This window comes from Eurytemora carolleeae, unplaced genomic scaffold (assembly GCF_000591075.1).
Source record: "Eurytemora carolleeae unplaced genomic scaffold, Eaff_2.0 scaffold125, whole genome shotgun sequence".
In the NCBI taxonomy this organism is placed as follows: Eukaryota; Metazoa; Arthropoda; class Copepoda; order Calanoida; family Temoridae; genus Eurytemora; species Eurytemora carolleeae.
The window spans coordinates 239,863-261,812 of record NW_019396104.1 but is presented as its reverse complement, the minus strand read 5'-3'; the positions used below and the strand labels follow the sequence as shown (position 1 = coordinate 261,812).

The window sequence follows — 21,950 nt, the reverse complement described above, 5'->3', positions numbered from 1 at the left end:
GTTGTTATTTGTAGTTGTTATAAATATTTTTTTTTATAACAATTCTTAGTGACAGCTACAATTTACAAATTTTGAAAACTTTTTCCTGTTTTAAGGTCACTTCTGTACAGAATATAAACATTTTGTTTAATTACACGACTGAGAGATATCAAAAATATTGGATTACCTATCTGTAAAACGTCCTGTCTATGAAATGCCTGTCTATGAAATGTCCTGTCTATGAAATGTCCTGTCTATGAAATGTCCTGTCTATGAAATGTCCTTTCTATGAAATGTCCTGTCTATGAAATGATGTCCAATCTATAGAATGTCCTTTCTATGAAATGTCCTGTCTATGAAATGTCCAATCTATAGAATGTCCTTTCTATGAAATGTCCTCTCCATGACTTTGTTATCCATGGAAATGAACACCAATAAAATGTTTACTATGAAATGTCCCAACACCTTAGATTATTGTGCAGCATTTACGTGTTATAAATATTAAAACCATGGTACAGAATTTGTATAAATATTGAACCACTGTGCATAATTTTTATAAATATTTAATCACTGTGCAGAATTTGTATAAATATTAAATCAGTGTGCAGAATTTGTGTAAATGTTAAGCTGGTGTGCAGAATTTGTATAAATATTGAACCATTGTGCAGAATTTGTATTAATACTGAACCATTGTGCAGAATTTGTATTAATATTGAACCACTGTGCAGAATTTGTATAAATATTGAACCATTGTGCAGAATTTGTATTAATATTGAACCATTGTGCAGAATTTGTATAAATATTGAACTACTGTGCAGAATTTGTATAAATATTAAATCAAAGTGCAGAATTCGTATTAATTTGAATCACTCAGCAGAATTTGTATAAATATTGAACCGTTGTGCAGAATTTGTATAATTATTAAATAAAAGTGCAGAATTTGTATTAATATTGAACCACTGTGCAGAATTTGTATAAATATTGAACCACTGTGCAGAATTTGTATAAATATTAAATCAAAGTGCAGAATTCGTATTAATTTGAATCACTCAGCAGAANGGTCGGAGACAGTTGACCCAATATTCCTCCCCATACCCTCCCCCCCACATTTGCAGTTTCCTAAAAGCCCACCTGTCCCCTAAATATCCTTGTGACAAGATGGTCCCTAAAAGTAAATTAATTGAACCCAATCAAAAATTCACGGTTATCTATTTAATTTGTAATTTACAAATTTTTCAGATTTTGTATCATTTATCTAAACCTGCAATACACATGTCACGCTTTAGTGCGTCTTCAAAAAGTGTGTGCTAAAGTGCGTCTCTTTAGGTTTTTCCATAGTGCGTCCACTTTTTTTCCGTAGTGGTGCACACACATGTTGTAAAAGGTAAAAATTTGAGAAATCAATTTTTGTCGAAAACGTCAATGACCAAATGTAGAAAATTTGGTTTGGCATTATCTTTTAACTTTGAAATAAAGAAAAGGTTTGCCTCCAAAAAAAATTTGCATTAATTAGAAAGAAGCACATTATTGACTGGGGGTTTTCACCTAAATCGACTTTTTCTCTCTTTAAACTTTATTTTAACCAAAAATATTTTGATGCATGAAACTTTTATTCTGATATTAAACTTTCTTTTTTTTTAAATCAGGAAACATAAATAAATAATTTCCACAACTTCTTGATTTCATCCGTGTTCTTCAACAGATACAGGGTTACCCACAAAGGATGAGAATTCAGAGACGATTGTAACAGAATTTGTTTGGTCCGATCATTTGCATTTAGGGTTCGTTGTAGTGCCAAACTGGATTGTTTCTGTGCTTCATCCTTTAGTAGTTCATCAAAATACTCAACTGAATGCAGAAATAAAATACCGAGCTTCAAATCTTCATATTTTTAGAATAATGGGCCGTCTTTACAGTCTCATCCTTTGTGCTTTACCTTGATTAAATGATAAACCAGGTTTACCTTGATTAAATGATAAACCAGGTTTACCTTGATTAAATGATAAACCAGGTTTACCTTGATTAAATGATAAACCAGGTTTACCTTGATTAAATGATAAACCAGGTTTACCTTGATTAAATGATAAACCAGGTTTAATTAAACAAACAGGTCGGAGTATGGTTTATTGTAAAATAACATTAACCATTGTTAAACATTCTTAAGCATCGTTAATTGTCGTTAAATATCGTTAACCGTCGTTTCAAATAGTTTTTTAATCGCATACACTCGTGAGCCAACATTAACCGTCGTTAACCATCGTTGATAATCGTCAATTATTGTTAATATTGTTAACTACCTTCAAACAAGCTTAAACATCGTTGTTTATCGATAACCTTCGTGAACGATCAACCGATGCCTAAGCTTTTGGCAACAATTTAATTTAAATTAAAATTAATTAATTTAAAATAAAAATGAAATAAATGGGGGGGGGCTATAAGGTTTACATCTGCATTGAAAAAGATCAAATAAACAATATTTTGAATCTTTCTGGAAGAAAATTTCCCCCCCCACACTTTTATCTTATTTTTTTTTGGTATATAATGACGATTTTTTTCTTGTTTTGTGAATAAGCAAGGCCAATGAAAAAATATTGCAGAATCCATGCAAAAATATTGAATATTAAAAATGTTATAAGAATAATCATAAGAATAAAATCTAAATGTTCCTGAACTCGTGACTTCTTATTGCCGCCCTTGCCGAAGAAAAAGGGAATAATTGTTCAAATTTAAAATACCCATAGAATTGTTTTAAAATGCATTATAAAGCCGTTCTTGCAATCTAGCTAAGTTTGTTCTTTGAATTAATATAAAAGAAAATTTAAAAGGATTTTTAGAAGCGGCTATTTGGAAAAAATCGACCTAAGAAAAAAAGGAAGATTGAACCCAGACTGAAATAAAACATATTTTCTTTTTTTTCTTTCAAATTTGTATTCAGATTATCATCTTCAATGAAATAAACTCTCAAATAGACAAGCCAACCATACTATATATCTAGTGAAAACCATAAAATTGAGGAAAAAGAAAATTTTAAATGTGTACACAGTACACTCTCAGTACAGCTGTATTCTTACGTCACAATTGTGTCCGATAAAATTATTAATAAAAATGATAAAAGTGCTTATCTTACAGTAAAATAAGCACAATTTTGTTTTCTTTATTTTCTGTTTTTACACTTTTTTTATTTAATTTTGGAAAACATGCCAACCAATGGGAAAAAATGTTGTCTTCCTTGTTATATTTGACACTTGTGACGTCATGTATAATTGTCCCATTTCTCTAATGCCACCTATTGTACTTGCTAATCTAATTGGGATATTAAAACAATATTTAAAAATATTGCAATAATACATTTTTTCTTGCAATTTCGAATTAATATGACGAACAATTTTGATGGTTTTCTTAAAGAGACATTTGTTGCCATTTTCAGTGACCCTTCGTCTAACGAGTGTGATTGCAAATTCGCAACCAAACCCTTTTTAGTATCTTTATCTGATCAGTAATATATGGAAGAAATCATCATTTTATAGCTCCCTAAGCACAAAATTCGAAAATTTCTTTTTTGACAGAGAAACCACACTTGAAAATAGTCAGTTTTTTAAAAAAAAGAATGGATATTTTTTGATGAGACAAATATTTAAAGGGTACCAATGTGAAATGATCATGCCATTCTTTAAATGAACGCGTGTTCCTTGAAATTCCTTGCAGTAGACAGGTGGGGTGCAGAGCTTTCTGAATTTCTATTTATATATATATATTTGAGTTGCACAAAGCTGATGCAAGGTTTCATAAAGATATACTCCGATAAAAGTTTTATGTCAAAAACTTAAATTGCATTTGACTTTATTTAAACCTATTTACTCAGCATGACAAGATTTTTTAGCAGTTATGCAAGTAAACTTTTCACAGAAATATCCGTTCAACGGAATTTCTGCTACTTTTATTTCCCAATTTCAAAGAACAAATACATAAAAGATTTGTGATAAAGATAGGCGATCTTTAATCAACCTATTCCATAACTTTACCTTGATTCAAATCAAATTTCATTCAAGAGAACCTGTAAAATCTTTCCCTGGGATGTTTAGAAATATGAACATTTCCCTATATGATAATTGAAAGACTGCAGTATGGGTTTGGTGAATTATATTTACGTACTAAGCCTAGGGGTACAGTACCCAGCAGTAACCAGCAGTACCATGCAGTACCATGCATTACCCTGGGCCTGCAGTACCCCAATATACCCCACAGTACCCTGCAGTACCCTGCAGTACCCTGCAGTACCCCACTATACCCCACAGTACCAAACATTACCCCAAAGTACCCGACAGTACCCCAAAGTGACTTGAACTCTTAACTAAGGGAATAAGAAAAAATATGTCAGTTTAAGAAAGTTTATATAATAGTTAAATAGTCAAACTTGAAAGAAAGGATGTGTGGGCTTGGTGATTTCTAGATATAAATATATGCAATCCCCCAGAACAAAAAGTTTAATCAAAAATTAAAATTTTTAGGGGTTTGGGACGTTTCCAATGAAATGCAAAAAAAATATTCCTGGTGCACCACTAGGCAATATAATTTACCAAAACCATACTGTAGTCTGAAGGAAATGTTCATCTTTCTTAATATCCCTGGTTCTTAATTCAATTTTAATGATAAGAAAATATTTTTCTAAATAAATATAGCTTTAAAAAATAAAAATATTATTAAATCGCAATATAATTTACCAAAACCATACTGTAGTCTGAAGGAAATGTTCATCTTTCTTAATATCCCTGGTTCTTAATTCAATTTTAATGATAAGAAAATATTTTTCTAAATAAATATAACTTTAAAAAATAAAAATATTATTAAAACGACATTCGACTTGTTTATTTAGAGACGTAATTCAATTGCATTGTTTTAAATGCTCTTCGTTTTTCTTCAAAAAAAGGTCGTGGCTCGTTTTTTCGCAATAAACGTAAAAATAAAGAATCACTGAACCTCTCTAATAAATAATCTCAAAACCTCGAAAATATTTAAAAATCACGCAACCTCGTGTATGGTTCACATTCACGAAACCTCGATTGTGAAAACCTCTTGGTTCTGACTCAGCAGATTCTCAAGCCTCGGGTTCAATAGAATACAGAACTTTGGGAAACTAGAGATAGATAGATACTTTTATAGATAGATAGATAGAAACTATTATAGATAGATAGATAGATAGAGGGATAAATAGATAAATAGATACTTTTATAGATAGATAGATTGATAAATAGATATTTCTTTGAATAGCTACATATATTCATTTCTAATTCTATCTTTAAATTCCTTTTTCGATTAATTTTTCCATCTATCTATCTATTCCATATACACTATTGGAGCCCTATCATTTTGATCGTAATATCGAACCAAAGAAAGCATTTCAAGTTACGAACATATTTTTCGAAATTATGAATACAACTGAACATATTCCATACAGCTGTTTCTGAAGTCTTAATTTCTATGAATAACTATTTATGAACCTATTTGTTTAACTTCCTATATTTTTTTATCCTATCTATCTATTTAGTAGCCTATCTATTTGTCAAACTATCTATCCACCTTTTCTTCTTTCATCTCTAACTTATAAAAGTCAGCTTTTCCTTCTGTTGTCTTGAATACAGAGAATTCTTTAGTATTCTACAGGGTGAACCAATTCTTTAGTATTCTACAGGGTGAACCAATTTCTACTTATACTACAGTATATGAACCAATTCTTTAGTATTCTACAGGGTGAACCAATTCCTGAGCATTCTGCAGGGTTAATTAATTTATAGTTATACTACAGGGTGAACCAATTCTTTCGTATTTTACGGGGTGAATCAAGTTTTGATTATTCTACAAGGAAACCAAGTGTTGAATAGTCTACAGGGTGAAATAATGAATAGTTATACTACGGAGGGACCAATGTCTAATTATACTACAGGGTGAACCAATTTATAAATATTCTACTGGGCTAAACATTCTCTAAATACAAGCTGAATCAAGTCCCAAGTATTCTGTTTGGACGTAAAATAGTTAAGTACATTTTTGACTACATTTACTAAATATTGGTTTCATTACATCTACTAAATATTGAAGAAGCTTTGAATATCTGAAATCTGCACATCCAGCATTCATAATAAACATTAAATACAATTAGATATAAAATTTGCTAAAATTACATCTCCATGAGTCTTTTGTAAACTAATTCTAACAATCGTAAATTCTTGTATTCCCTTTAGTATTATATCTTTTCATCTAAATTTCTGGTAAAATGTGTCAACTTTGTCTTGTTGCCAAGGTAGTTTAGAAAGGTGGCTTATTCTCCATGTTCTCCAATGTACGGGAAATGTCGTCTCCTAAGCAATGGACAATAAATTCTGTAAATGACTGATTATGGAGACGAGTGTAGGGATCAGTCATTTTCGGATTTCACTGTCCAGTGCTTAGGAGACGAAGGAGAGGACATTTTCCGTACACTAGAACGGATTCACCGACAAAAGGTCAAACGACAAAGGGTCAAACGACAAAGGGTCAAAAGTGCGACAAAGGGTCAAACGACAAAAGGTCAAAATGATAAAAATATTTTTTGATTTGAATCATTGGAAACTCGCAACCCTCCTATCAATTTTTTACATGGATCTTATATGTTAGACATGGATATAATTGACCATGTGGCCGCAGCGCTCGGCCCCCTATCCTGTCCTAGCCGCAGCGCTCGGCCCAGAAAGTGTCTTAACTAACCTAACCCGTGGTCGCAGCGCTCGGCCCAGAGAGTGTCGTAACCTAACCTAACCCTAAATAATAATAAATAAATACTAAATGTAACAGATGTCAAAATAAAAAAAAAATTTGCCCCTTTGTCGCATTTTTTGACCCTATGTCGTTTTACTCGTTGTCGCGCTTTTGACCCTTTGGCGTTTGGCCCAGTGTCGTTTGACCCTGTGTCGTCTGACCCTTTGTCGGTGAACCCTGGAACGCATTGAGAGTAAGCAATCTTACTAAACAACTTTGCTTGTTGATGAATCCGGCTGTGCCTTAAACGTACTTTTAACTTGTTGAACGTACTTTTAACTTGTTGAACGTACTTTTAACTTGTTGAACGTACTTTTAACTTGTTGAACGTACTTTTAACTTGTTGAACGTACTCTTAACTTGTTGAACGTACTATTAACTTAATCTTGAAACCAAATTACAAATATTTTTACCAGTTATAGGTTTAGAGATGATATAGACATTAATGTCCTGTGACGCGCAACTTCTAAGTTTTTTGGGTGGTCATGTTCAAAGTGTCAATTCTGAAAAATCTCTTGTTTAAAAGTTTATCTTTCACAAAACCTTTCTCTAAGTGCACTATGAGTGTGCAGTACACCCAAAACCTTTCTCTAAGTGCACTGTGAGTGTGCATAACACCCAAAACCTTTCTCTAAGTGCACTGTGAGTGTGCACTACACCCAAAACCTTCCTCTAAGTTCACTGTGAGTGTGCAGTACACCCAAAAAATACTTTTTTAAAGGAACTGATCTCCTCAAACTCTAATTTTTAATGCTCATGTCTTTGAAACAACTTGTCGAAGACCTTAGCTATCTCAGACAATAAATGCTATGTCAAAACCTCAACAGATTATAGAATAAAAGGTTAACTGCACAAGGTTGTAAAGATATAGGAATTAGAAAATTTTGATTCGAGACAAGTGTTCAATTATTTCAGACTCAAAGCAAGATTGATTTTTTCGAACAATTTATTAATTCAATAATATAATATGTTGTTCTAGCAACTTATATAAAACATAAACAACAACATGCAGTACACTCGATAAATATGCACATAAATGCAGTACAAATATAACATTGAGTACATTAGCTGTGCAATGTACATAGTACATACACGTATAAATATGTACTATTGTTTCGGGGATACAGGGTGTTTATGTCAAGTTTTGTTATTTTTAAAATTTGTCACCAGGATTAGATTTGAATAGCTAAACATATCACGCTTGATAGATATAAAAGCGTAGTTGAAAATAGCTAAACTAGCCTGATTAGGCTAATTCAAATGATATCTGATTTAATTTGTCTGTTTTGGATAAATTTGTTTTAAAAGATAATAATATGGGGTTTCCATATTTAATTAACAGCTGAAAGTTTATAAAGATGTGACGGCAACGTGTTTTAATCTCTCCGGATTGGCTATATTACAATTAATGATAATAATAATAATAATAATAATAATAATTACTGAGATCAACACAAGGAACATAATAGTATTGTTTTTAAGGAGGACTATACTTTATAAGAATCATACAAAACATAAGAAAAATTTCCAAAATGGCTGAAACAGAAAAATCTACGAAACATGAATCTTTGGTTTCCAGCAATTATAGGTTCACACTTCTCACAAAACGGTTTTTACCACAGAAAGTATATTTGGTGATATGTATAGGGGTTGATGGGTGCAATGTTGAACTCCCCCCCCTGGAGGTGCCAAGGTTTATATCGACCCCTGCGGGATCTCAGCCTGCTTCTTCTTGGGTATATTGATATACTGTGTAGACAGGTCCAGGGGTGAGTATTGAGGGGGAAGTTTAACATGGAACCAAGGGTGTGAAAGAATAGATTCAAGGGGCAGGCGCTCCAAGGGGTTTAGGGTTAAACAGCTCTGTATTAGGTCTTGGCACTCACGGGTAACAATCTTTCTAAACCTCACCTGAAACAAAAACAAATAAAATATTAATGCAAATTTTTTATTTTTCAAATATAAAAATTGTATAACTAGACAGGCAACAAGTACGTTAGAATTATTTTTTTAGACGAAATTGTTATAGTGAAAAAAATTTATATTCTTTTGGATTTATTTGCTTCAATTGGAATAGATATTTGGTTTTTGTTAAGGCAATAAATGAATCAAATACAATTATCCAATATCTAACCAAAATGTATTCAGGGCACCATGTAATATCTTTACTTTACTGCACAGACACATTAATATGAAGACATAAAAATGAAAGGATTAAAAGCTTGTCCTGATGGTAAATTACATTGGATGTACTTTGATAATTCATGAATTCCAGGGGCGTATTCATGCTTATCTATCTATCTATCTATCTATCTATCTATCTATCTATCTATCTATCTATCTATCTATCTATCTATCTATCTATCTATCTATCTCACTGTCTGTTGAAACTTTAACCCTGTTTGCTGTGAAGCTAGTTATCTTTCTATTAATTCATCTATTTGTATATTTATCATTTTTATTCGTTATTAATTTAGCTTTTCATCTATCATTTTTCAGTTATTTACTCCATTTATAATTTTATTTATTTATTCATCTCTTTTATCTAATTTTCTATTTGTCTGATTATATATCTATCCACTTATTTTTATCTATTTATCTATTTTCTATTTCCATATTTGTCTATTTATTTATTAATTTATTTATATATTTGTGTATTCATCTATAGTATGTATTTATCATTTATCCTTTATCTATCTTATTCATTTGTTTATCTTTTTGACTATTTGCCGGATTTTTTTTATCTACCTATCTGCTAATCTATATTTTTTGTCTATTCATCTGCTTATCTGATTAACTATTAATGTATTTATCTATCATTTATATATTTTTCTATAAAAAATAGAAGTTGAAATTACGTCGCACATTTAGATAAATTCTTTTTGCAAATCTGTTAAGATAGTTAAAAAATTTATCTACGCCGAAATGTAAAATTTCCATGAAAATCCGGAATATTCTTTCTTTAGATTTATAAAAATGCAATTAATCACTGTTTTCTTGAGAGGTTACTGTGATGCACTCAAAATGATACTTTCTGGCGAATTATGACTCACTTGAGATTGTTTACGTCAAATATTACAAGGAAAATATGACTTAATAATATTATTTTTAACCTTCAAAGGAAATCTGTCAAGATTTATAAAGCTCACGTCACGTCGTCACTCGTGGAAAATATATTTTTTACAAGTTAAGGACAATATGATAAAAATACATATATTTTCTGAAAGTATGATTTTGATGCAAACAAAATACACGAAAAACATAGGTGCAAGAGAATGAATTCAAAGCTTTAAAAAGACAAAAAAAATTAAAAGAAATTTTAATCACATTAAAAAAGCAGTAAAATCTAAAAAAAGAAAAAAAAACTGTTTCTCATACTTAACCTTACAATATACTTTGAAAATATAAAAAAGGAATATTTTATCGCGGCACCACAGATCAAGACTGTTATGAAAAGTTGATGCATCAATTTTTAAGACTGGGTCAAAGTTAAAGTTTCACAACGCATTGTCCTTTGATTTTAACTTACTAACTCTTTTTTAATTCTTATCAGGCAGACGTCTGGTTTACCCAAAATAGTTTTTTTTGAGGGNACCACCCCCCCCTCCTTCTATTTCCTAATTGTGAAACAAATCTATAACATTTGAAATATTTTTAGAATGCCCTTAGGCTTTACTTTAATAATCTGCAAAAACATTTCATATTTGCTAAATTTATAATATTTATTGCAATATCAAGTTATTAAGCAAAAAATGAGCAAAAACAAAAAGTGCGCGAAATATGATAAATTATACATTTAAAAAAACCTTTGCCACGGCAAATTTAAATATGCAAAAATATTTGCAAAATTTTCAAAAAACTAAAATCATTTATTAGGATAACTTAAAATGTGTAAATTTTCTTCAAAGGCATCTGTGCACAAATAAGGCATTCAAGGCATTTTGCCTGAGGACTCAGGCAGTAGGTATTAAAGTCCCACTGTGAGCCTATAGTGAGGACTGAGGAGCATGTGTTAGTTAGAAATACTTTTTTAGTTATCTCCAAAAAACGTTATGGGGGAGGGACCCCCCCCCCCCAGCCGGAATAGGGTTGTTTTTGACGCCTTAGACATGAAGATACATTTAAGATCTGTAAAGCACTTGTTTATAGCTTTTGTTTTGAAGAAGTTTCTCGTTATAGATGTAAGCTTGAGAGCTTGCAAGTTGCAACCTTTGGACCACTCAGAGCAAACTCTTAGATAATCCTTATATCTTTGAAACCTTATATCGTAAACCTTAAATATTTTAAGCTATAAATTCTGCCAGATCAAATAGTCAATGTTTGAATTATGAATTATGATTGGAGTAATTAATTTCTTTCTGATTATTAATTTTTTCCTTTCAGGGACTATGCGCGTAATTTCAAGTTAATCTCCACACAAAGATAATCAGTTTTCAAAATCAATAACAACGTTACTTATTCCTGCTAGATCAGATAAAGCGTAAAAGGATACCGTTGTGAATCGGGAATTGACACTTGAAATTTCCCATACAGTCCCTGTAAGAGATAAGTCTGAGAAACAATCTTGAATATTATTCTCTGTTGATGAAACTGCACCAGAACTTCAGAAGTAGTATTAGAAGTCTGCAGCCATATATTGCCAGTTTATCCTTGTTAATATACTTAGCAGACTAACCACGGCTTTACCACATCAATGGGACTGTTCACACTTTTTCAGGTATTCTTACAGAATGACAGACATATCATGCATTCTTTGTCAAACCTTTCAATGGTACTCTTGTGAATCTGACCTATCACTTATAGATGGGAGGTTTTGAAACAGTGTCTACACTCTACAGTCCCTTCAAACTAAAGTTTATAATTATTTTTGTTTAAAAGTTAATTTAAACACATCAAATTCCACTAAAACACATTTCATTACAGTTTAGTTTAGGATAAAAATTATATTTTAAAGACATCTTTATAATTGAATGTTTACTTCTCTAATTCTTTAAGGTTAGAAAGTCGTAATAAACCTCCCTCATTGATTCATCGATTTCTTTAAGTTTGTATTGAAAAAATAAAACGTAAATGCATTTTCTTAATCTGCGTCATAAAATAAATATTCTTTTATATGGTAAGGATGAATAATAACTTATCTTTTTTGCTGTCTGTAAGGAAAAAAAGATAGAAAAATATGTTTTAAAAGTTTATTTAAAAAAAACTAAATAATGTTCAAACTCACCATCGTATTCAGTGTAGGGTTCATCCTTCAGAAAAGCTCCGGAGCCGAAATCAATGAGTTTAAGTTCTCCGGTCCTCACATCAACCAGCAGATTTTCATCCTTAATATCTCGATGTACGATTCCTCGGGCGTAGCACGCGAGCACTGTTCCTACTACTTGCTGAAAGAAGTTCTTGGCAACTTCTTCGTGAAGAGCCCGCTTCTCTGTTATGAAGTCGAAGAGATCCTTGGAGTGCATTGAGCGCTCTAGAACGTAAATATAGGAATCCCGACGTTCATAGAAGTCCAAGAGTTTAATAACTCCAGGGACGGATTGAACTGAATGAAGAAGTTTAAGCTCAAGTGGAACAGTTCGCCCACAGAGAGTCGACCATTCGGTCACTCTTGCCTTTGCGACATGTTTAATTGCAACAGGTTTAGAATCTCTGGTTCGGATTCCGGCGTAGACAACTCCAAACCCTCCTTTACCCAGAACATCTCCAACTTTGTACGCTTGCTCAAAGGGTAGAAGTGGATGTGATCTCTTCATCTCGTCTGTCTTACGCTTATCAGCACAAGACATACAGGATTCCGTCTCCAGACTGTTCAATGCTTCATTTTCTGTCTCCATAGGGGTCGATTTCTCACTAGTAGCACACATATTTAATAAACTAGAGTTTACTGGGTTAGTAACTTTGAACCCTGGTGATTCAATGTACTTGGTTCTCTCTCTAGGGTTTGGACTACAACTGTCTAGCTCAAAGTACTGTTTCCGTCTGAGAGCGAACTAACGACTGGTGTAGGGTTCAGTGCCTCCGCAGTATAACAAATAGATAGATAGATACTCACAGATAGATAGATAGTCGTTCCAGCCCGTCCTTTACTTTGCAAAATTGTAGCTGACTCAAGAGTTGCAGAATAATATGTGAATGCTAAAATCTGTGAAAGTACAATTGACCTTTAACAAGTGAACCCAGAAATATGCGATAGTTTAATCATAATCTACAGATCACCGCCACCCCCGCCAAACCCGCCATCCCCCCCCCCCCGCCTCTCTGTAAAAAGACGCAATGTCTACGTCATCCTAGCTGTAAGGCCTCCATGCATACATTACATTTATCCTCTACACTTTTCATATTCTTAACCCAACATTTCAATTATAATATTCATTCATTTATTCATTCAACCACTACACCACGGTAAACTAAATATTGGACGTGAGGTTGAAATCTTACATATTTTCAATCAAACCTCGTCCTATTAAACAACTATTTAGAAGAAGAAGAAAACCTCTTGAATTTTAAAAAAAACTAGATTTTTAAAAATATTAAAATCAAAACTAGAGGAGCTACGAAATCACAAAATTGTACCAGTAACGTCGCATGAATTTGACCTTCTCCTTTTGTGTCTAGTTTGCAGTGACACAACTCCAGTATTTTGAAACCAAATCATGTTTTGTTTTCTTTGCAGTGAAAAAATAAATTATTATTTTTAATAATAACGTACATTAATCAATCAATTGTAACCTGTTAAATTTTGAATAATAAACATTAATCCAACATTAATTACTTATAATGTTTTTTTTTTATGATCAAAGTGGGACAAAAAATGTAAGAAATATGCAAACTTAACAAAACTAATCAGTTCATTTAACTCCGAAGCCTTAATGCTCCAGAATAACAAAATGCAAAACGATACTCACAGATCTATTTTATCCAATAATGGAAAAATTGTATAAGATGTTTCCTGATGGACACTGTAGAAATTAAGACTAATTCATTAAAGCTCTGGTTTGGAGAAAAATACATTATCAGTTTTGTTAACTTTGTAAGGGTCTAAAATAATCATATTGCTTCTATGACACTTTCCAAAGAGAGCTATGGCCACTTTTTAAATACGTGATCATTCCCTTTAATTTAGGTTTTCAGTCCCTTTAATTTAGGTTACAGAAGTGTTGATCTTTATTCTGCATTGTCCGTATCTCTGTCTAGGGTTAACGTCCGTAGACTGGAATTCTGTACAATCTGCAGTGAATAACCTTGACTAGCTCGTTCAATTATATCAATCTATCTATCTATCTATCTATCTATCTATCTATCTATCTATCTATCTATCTATCTATCTATCTATCTATCTATCTATCTATCTATCTATCTATCTATCNATTATATGTAAAAATTATATATATATTAAAAGCTAAAGTGATTAGCTTTCAGCCTATACCCCCTTTCATTTTTCCTTTACTGTCCCTTTAAGCAAAATGCGGTAAAATCAAATTATCATTTTCTGAAAACAAATGTATAACTATTTAGATAATTTAACTATAGACGCGAATAAAGTGACTGTTCTTGTTTTATTGTTGAATTTTTAAAACTGACCAGCTAGCAATTGGACACAAACAAAGACAGTCAACAATTTACAAATGCTGATTTAGAAAACTAAAAATGTTTCGTTTTATTGGAGTGATGTCCACAAATTAAATAATTGTAAAAAGAAAACAAACTAAAGGAATTGCAAAGTCGCAAAGTTGTAACGGTAATTTCGAATAAAATCAACCTATTCATTATTTACAATGAGAACCAAAAAACTCTGTAATAAGAAGACGACTTTTAGACTCAAGTTATGACTTTAAAAAGTTCAATTAACATTGTTCAGAGTAAACAGACCCATTCTTCTTAATAAGTGATTTAATGAGTTACTAATAAAACTATTTTCTTTGTAACAACTTCAGAATTCCATTAATGTCGTCTTTCTATTACACAGTTTTCTAGTTATTGCTGTACTTTGTTCAAAAAGTGTTCAATCAATCAATCAATTTTCTGCAAGTCCAAAACCTGATGCCAGAGAAAACACCTGATGTTGATCGTATCAGAAAAAAATAAGACGTAGATACTATTTACAAACTGCGCCGTAAGGAAAAATACCATTTTTGAGAACTTAATCATTTTTCTTTCAATAAAGGAAGATTAGATTATTATTTTCTTGGAAAAAAAGATCACGTTATTTTTATTGATTTTAAAGACATCATTGCAGGTTTTTTCCTTTAGTAGAAAATATCTAAAAGCATAAATAGATGAAAACGGATAAATTTGCGAAAATCACAAAAAATAGGCTACAGACAGAAAAGTAAAAAAAAAGTTTGTACATAAATACAGTAAACGTATATAAACAAATACTAAAACGTAATTTTTTTTTATTTTTGTGATACGATTATGTTTAATTTTCTTCTCTTGTATTAAAAAAATAATGTTTTCAACATTGGTTTATCATTCGATTTGCGTTATACTTTCTTTTAGAAAGATCTCATTTCTGGTTCTTTTGGATTTTTTCAGAGCCAAAATCTTTGTTGAATGATTTTCTTTAAAGTCAAAAAATGTTAAGAAAGGCAAGTGTACAAACTTTATTTCTACTTTCTTGAAAAATTAGTAAAAATAATTGACAGATCAATTTTCTATTTATTTAAATGAATATTGAAATGATAGCTTTTAAAATACTCCATTCAAAAAAATTGAATTGAAATCAAAAAGCAGAACATAAGAAATTAGATAAGCAGAAAAAGTATTTGGCAAAATTTTAAAATTCCTTTATTTTATCAACCTGTAAATCTAGCAGGATGTTTTTTACTTTAAAGTTAAATTGTGTAAAAAAACTAGACTACAAAAGGATTAGTAATTATTTAATGCTTTTCCCTACCATTGCATCTTTTTATCTAGCTTAGCAACAATTATTGAACCCAAATGCAAAAGTTTATTTAAATTGTGCATCTGCAAAATTTGCAAAATTTAATGTTGCAACTGATGGGGGGGGGCTGTATGAAGAAGCAGGTTTACTATTCAAGCTTAATGCTATAATGCCAAGGAACCTGGAACCAGGAACCTGTTTCCAGATTCTGGTTCCTGGTTCCTGTTTTAGGGTTCCAGGTTCCTGGTTCCCGGTTCCTGGTTCCCGGTTCCTGGTTCCCGGTTCCTGGTTCCTGGTTCTTGTTTCTCTGTTCCAAGTTCCAGGTTTCCGGAGGTTTCCTGGTTCTAGCTAGCATGTTTTTGAATTCTGGTTCCTGTTTCTTTGTATCTATTTCTTGGTTCCTGTTTCTTGTTTCCTGGTTCCAGTCTCCAGGTTCAAGGGTTCCTTGTTCTCGTTTCCTTGTATCTATTTCTTGGTTCCTGTCTCCTGTTTCCTGTTTCCTGGTTCCAGTTTCCAGGTTCAAGGTTTCCTGGTTCTCGTTTACTAGATGCTAATTCCAAGTTACTGGTTCCTGGTTCCTGATTTTAGGTGTCCTGGTTACAGATATCTGGAAACAAGAACCTGGAATTTACATTGATTTATCTGTTCGGTCCTTGTCCTAATAATCTGTCACTTTCCATCCCAAAAGGACCATTAGAAAATTATTATTTAATTTTTTCATACTTTTTGTCTGTAGGAATAGTCAACTTTGGGAATTCAAAGATTGTTAAGTTATAGAAGAAAATGTGACTGAATTCAAGTTGAAGAAAACTGAAAACAACTGACTCTGGTGCAGAGCAGAAACAAAATACCATCGAAGTTTCCTATCTATTTATCTATCTATCTTCGATCCTTTAATGGGAGTGACCGGCAATGTATGGTACGGTGGTAGGCGATAATATCAATATAATGAAGACGACTTTTTTATTCAAGTTTTTATTCGAATTACAAGTTAACAAGTAATTAAAGAGAAGCTTTTTGTATTGACAATTTCTCTTTGTTTCGATGTTTTTGTTTATCAATGCTTTTTATAAGCTAGATATTTATAACATTTGAAATCGAACGTCGTCTTCATTATATTGCTATAATAACCTGAAATGAGAATATAATATTATGGAGAAATATCTTAGGAATCATTAGAAACCTATGAGACGTTTTTACGGTGCATATGATGATATCGGTTCAGCAAGAGCGCACATTCAATCTTTAAAATCCTTATAGGTTGTTCATTTTTGAGGGATGATTTTGAAAATCGGTTTTTAAAAAACTTTCCAGGAACGGCGATGAAAAATGTAGTAAAAACACTAATAAACTAATTGTTTGCTTAGGAAAAGGTTGAGAAAATAAAATTAAATATTATCATCGAAAATAAGTAATCTTATTCAGTTATTGGTTTCTGTAATGTCTCATTGTTCACAAACATTTTCTGTTGATTTGTTGAATTTTTTTTGAAAAAAACGACATTTGAAGAATTTGAAGAAATCTGCAAACAAATTCTTAAAGAATAAGAAATTCAATAATATGATTGAAGAGAAATAATTGATTCTAATATATAAACTTAGTAATTATACATAATTAAAACGTTTTATATGTCTAAAATGAATCCTAAAAAATTTCTCCACAATTCTACAATTTCGATTCAACTACTATACACTTGCCGGTCAGTCCCTTTAATACTCTGTGACAAAAAATAATCATACTTTTCAATTACCGTGTATACACTTAAATATTTTATCGGTCTTTCTGTCTAGAAATTTACTAACAATAGTCTACTAGTACCAGTCTATTTTTATCTACACAGAAGTCGTTTTATATCTTTTCTTCGATTTTGATTATTAGCAATTTTTTATTAATTTAAGAAATCCCATCTTGTCACAAACTAAAATGTTTAATCCCGATATCTTTGCAACTTTTTCAAACTTAGGCTCGTTGATCTAACAGAATTCACTGTGTGAAATTTCAAAAGTCTACGACATCGAGTTGCAAGATATAAGGGTTAGAAAATCAAAGTTTGTGACAAGTACTCATTTCCGTTGTCCTTTTTTGGCTTATTTGTCTATTTTATGATTGGTCTATTTGACTAACTATATTTCACTGACTATTTTTCAAACTGTCTTTGTCAATCTGTCTCTGGTTAAATGTCTATCTGTTCAGTTTTTATATACAACTACTTGGCACCGACCTGTCTGTCGCTAGGCGCCTACTTTATAGACTGTTAACCGTATCTAAGCAATAACACCAAATCTAAATAAGTTTTATCGCTAAAAAAGAAAGAACTTGTCTTTGATCCCGGGGCCGGCACCTTATATTTTTAGTAGATTTTTAATTCTTCATTAAACAAAACGACGAGCAAAAAGTAAAATAAAAGGAGATACTGAAAACAAGGTTTTTTTCAGGGGGGGGGGTGTCTCTTAAAAATATCAATGTTTGGAAAGAAATTACGGATACATGGGGAGGGTTGGGGGAGGGGGCTTGATTTACTTAAATCATTTTCGACAATAGATTTAATCAAGTTTGCATATTTTTGAATATTTCGTCATCTTTTTTTTACTTTATATACATTTAACTTTTTTATATCCAAGGGAAAGGAATTAAAAATATTAAAGGAATTACTTCAAAGTTAAAAGAATTTTTCATTTTATCATTCTGAAACAATTTCAGTTTCTTGGAATCAATTCTTTTTGCAAATTTATGTTTTTCTGAAGTACGATGTACTCTTATGGTAAATTTATCGATCCCTTTGGATCCAAATTTGATCCATTTTGGTGTTCCTCTTGCTCCCATTTGATCATTTTACGTCTACTTCGATCTACTTAGATCCATTACAATACCATTTCAATCCCATTTGGATTCTACTTATTTGGCTCCCATTTATTCATATGTTTCATTTTCATTCATTCCGATCTATTTGGTCTAATTTTGATCAACTACGATTGATCTGTTTCAATCCACTTCGACCTGCTTTAATCTATTATGTTATATCACGATCTATTATGTTATATTTTGATCAAACTCCGTTCATAGCTATGGATTGTATCATTTAAAAAAATTTCAGATTTTCATTTTTTAAAATCTTGGTTATTTTTTGGGCCCAGAACAATTTTTCTTGATTGATTTTTAGGTTTTGATTTTTAAAAAATCTAAAATTTTGAAAATATTTTTTTCCTGAAATATTAGAAGATCTTTCATAATCAGTTCCAAGAAATATACCAGTTTTTCTCTAAAACGACCTTGAACCAGATTTTTGAAATCTTAAAATAAAATATCAGGACAATTTAACATATTACAGACAAGTGTAAGCATGGAGAGAGACTTACTTGTAAATAAACTGTAGTCAACTATAGCAGTGGGGCGGATGATAAGTCGCCTCGTGTATAATGTGTTAGGATATGTATCCGTTAAAAGATGCCGTCCTAGAGAACATGCTTTAAGCGTGTGTTTGAACGTGTGGAAAACCAAGCCACCGTTGACTCCAGCGTTCTATTTAAATTCAAGCCAATAGGCTTGAATCACGAAGGAGGAGAACATAGAATTCACCAGGCTAAGGCCGAAATAGGGTTAGTAGTTAAAAAAACCGAAACGAGGAGGTTTTACCTGTCCTATGAGGCGGAAGAAAGGCGGAGGTTCTGCCAGAAAGCTCCGGCTTTATTTGACTCATTAGTGTCAAACATTATTTGTTATTTTTTATACTGTAAATATATTCTTTTCTATACTCTTTAGACTTATTCACATCAGTTTCAGGCTATACATTATCTTTACTTTCGACCATTTTTAAACATGGTAACCATAGAGAATAGAATATATAGAGAGGGATTTACTAGAAAAAAGTGTAAACGGCCATTTTGTTGTACTGTTTCCATACTGCAGGTGTACTTCACATATTTATGCTGTATAACCTGTTGGGCCCTGGAATAACATTTTATAGAAAATCGAAAATTATTGTTAAAAGAAAACCAAATTATGAAATAGGCTGGTTTCATAATTGAGCAATGATCATTTCACATAGACTCTATGCCTTTCACTTTACAAACGATGATTTTCCGTTAAAACCATAAATCAAATGATGTTTTTATTCACCTAATTCATTATAAAGTTTATTTAAAAGTTTAAAAAATTCGAAATTGAAATGGATAGTCTAGGGAACATACTGTATAAATGTACTCTACTGCATATAATTTGTGAACATTCACATGTTTTGTACACTTTGAACTCCCTTTCAGGCTGAAAGGGACTGAAAAAATTCATACCGAGAGATTCTTCAAATTCCTCTCTATATATTCTATTCTCTATGATGGTAACATGCTGACAGCGGTGGGATGTTCACCACTTAAACTGCAAAGTCTACTGATATAAATTAAAAAAATATTCTCAAATTTCTAAATATCTACCTTTTCTGTATATTTGCATTTACAATAGAAAAATTAGAAACCTTACTCCTCCAACATTATGTAGAAACCTAATCAATTCTTGCTAACCTCTATTAATAAAAATAAGATGGTAATTATTTTTAAGTGGTCATTCGATGTAATAAAAGCCCACGCAAAAAGTACGTTTTATACAAAATAACATTAAATGCGTAGTACTTTTTATAACTTTCTTGATTATATAAACATTTGTACTAGTTATAAAAACGCAAAAAAACCGAACGATTTAAATTATTACGAACGAACTTTAACGAACAAATTTTCCAAAAGATTTTGAAAAAATTATCATTTTTTATTGAACGAAAGTTCTTTTAGCCACAAACTTTTTTAAAAACTTTAGTTTTTTTTAATAAATTAACGATTTTTCCAACAAACTTTTTAAAAAACGATAGTTTTTTCGATGAAAGAAAGACATTTTTATCCACTTATTTTATTTACTCAACCGCTGAGAAAATACAGTTTCTTTCTTTCAACCGCTGGGTTTAAGATTTTAAACGACATTTGCTTTGAACCACTGAAAACAGTTTTTCTTATACAACGTTTTGGTTTAAAACGCGCTGGGTTTAAAATTTTAGATAACTTTTTAATTGCTTTCAATCGCTGGTTTTACGATTTTTTAGCAAAATTTTTGCTTTCAACTACTGGAAAACAGTTTTTCTTTCAACTAGTAGGTTTAAAGTTTTAAATAAATTTTTTTTTCAATCACTGGTTTTAAGATTTTTGCCAACTTTTTTGCTTTCAATTGCTGGGTTTCAGAATTTAAACATTTTTTGCTTTCAACCAATTGAAAACAGTTTTTCTTTCAACTGTTGAATTAAAGAATGTTTGCTTTCAAACGCTGATTTTCAGATTTTTCAGCAACTTTTTTGCTTTCAACTACTGGGTTTAATATGTTAAATATTTTTTGTTTAAGGGTTCAATAACCTTTTGCTTTGAAGCATTGGAAAATAGTTTTTCTTAAAACACATTTTCTTTCAACCGTTGGCATTAAGATTTTCACCCGCTGAGTTTAAGATTTAAAAATTTTTTTTTCTTTCATCCGCTGTGTTTAAGATTTTAAATAACTTTTTTACTTTCAACCGCTGATCTTAATAATTTTTAGTATAAGAGTTGATAGAAAAGCATAAATCCACTAATTAAAACCAAACAAATTATTAAAAATCTTAAACCCAGCAATTGTCGGCAAAGATAAGTTTTTGAAGAAAATTTTTTTTTTTCCAGTGGTTGAAAGCAAAAAAGTTGCCGAAAAATCTTAAACCAGCGCGGCGGTTAAAAGCAAAAACCGCTAAGGTTGAAAGAAAAAGTTTTTCAAGAAAAACTGTTTTCCAGTGGTTAAAAGCAAAAAGTGGTTCAAAATCTTAAACTCATCGGTTGAAACAAAAAACTTTATTTTCTCAGCGGTTGAACTAATAAAAAAGTTTTAAATAGTTGATAAAAAAAAATATGATTTTAGCAGATGAAAAAAGATGCATTTTTTTTTCTATACTGCGTAGAGTCTAGGCTAGATTTAAACCGCTTGTTAAACTGCTCCCGCTGAGTTCTTTTCTCTTCTAAGTATGTATCATTTATGTGCTTTGCCGAGGGATCCGATAGGTTCAGCCATTTTGACATTTATTGGATAAAAACAAACAGATAGGCATACAAGTAAAGTATATTTATAGAACGGCTCCAATCATCCTTTTTTTGGACACCTTGTATAAAATATTTTATAGATTTCAAGAATTGAAAAGACAAATAAAACAGATGTTTAGTTGGGTCCATGATACTTGGAATGATTGACTTATGCAAATTAGATAAAAACTTTTCTGGGTCCAAACTATTTATCTTCTTCA

General features: G+C 31.3%; 1 protein-coding gene across 1 annotated transcript; it reads right to left on the bottom strand.

Moving 5' to 3' along the window:
• Positions 1-11,946: 11,946 nt before the first annotated feature.
• Positions 11,947-12,973, bottom strand: LOC111695037 (serine/threonine-protein kinase pim-3). Its single transcript, XM_023464180.1, has one exon. It carries the CDS (start codon positions 12,633-12,635, stop codon positions 11,961-11,963), a length of 675 nt encoding a protein of 224 aa, XP_023319948.1. The 5' UTR covers positions 12,636-12,973; the 3' UTR covers positions 11,947-11,960.
• Between the last annotated feature and the right edge of the window lie 8,977 nt (positions 12,974-21,950).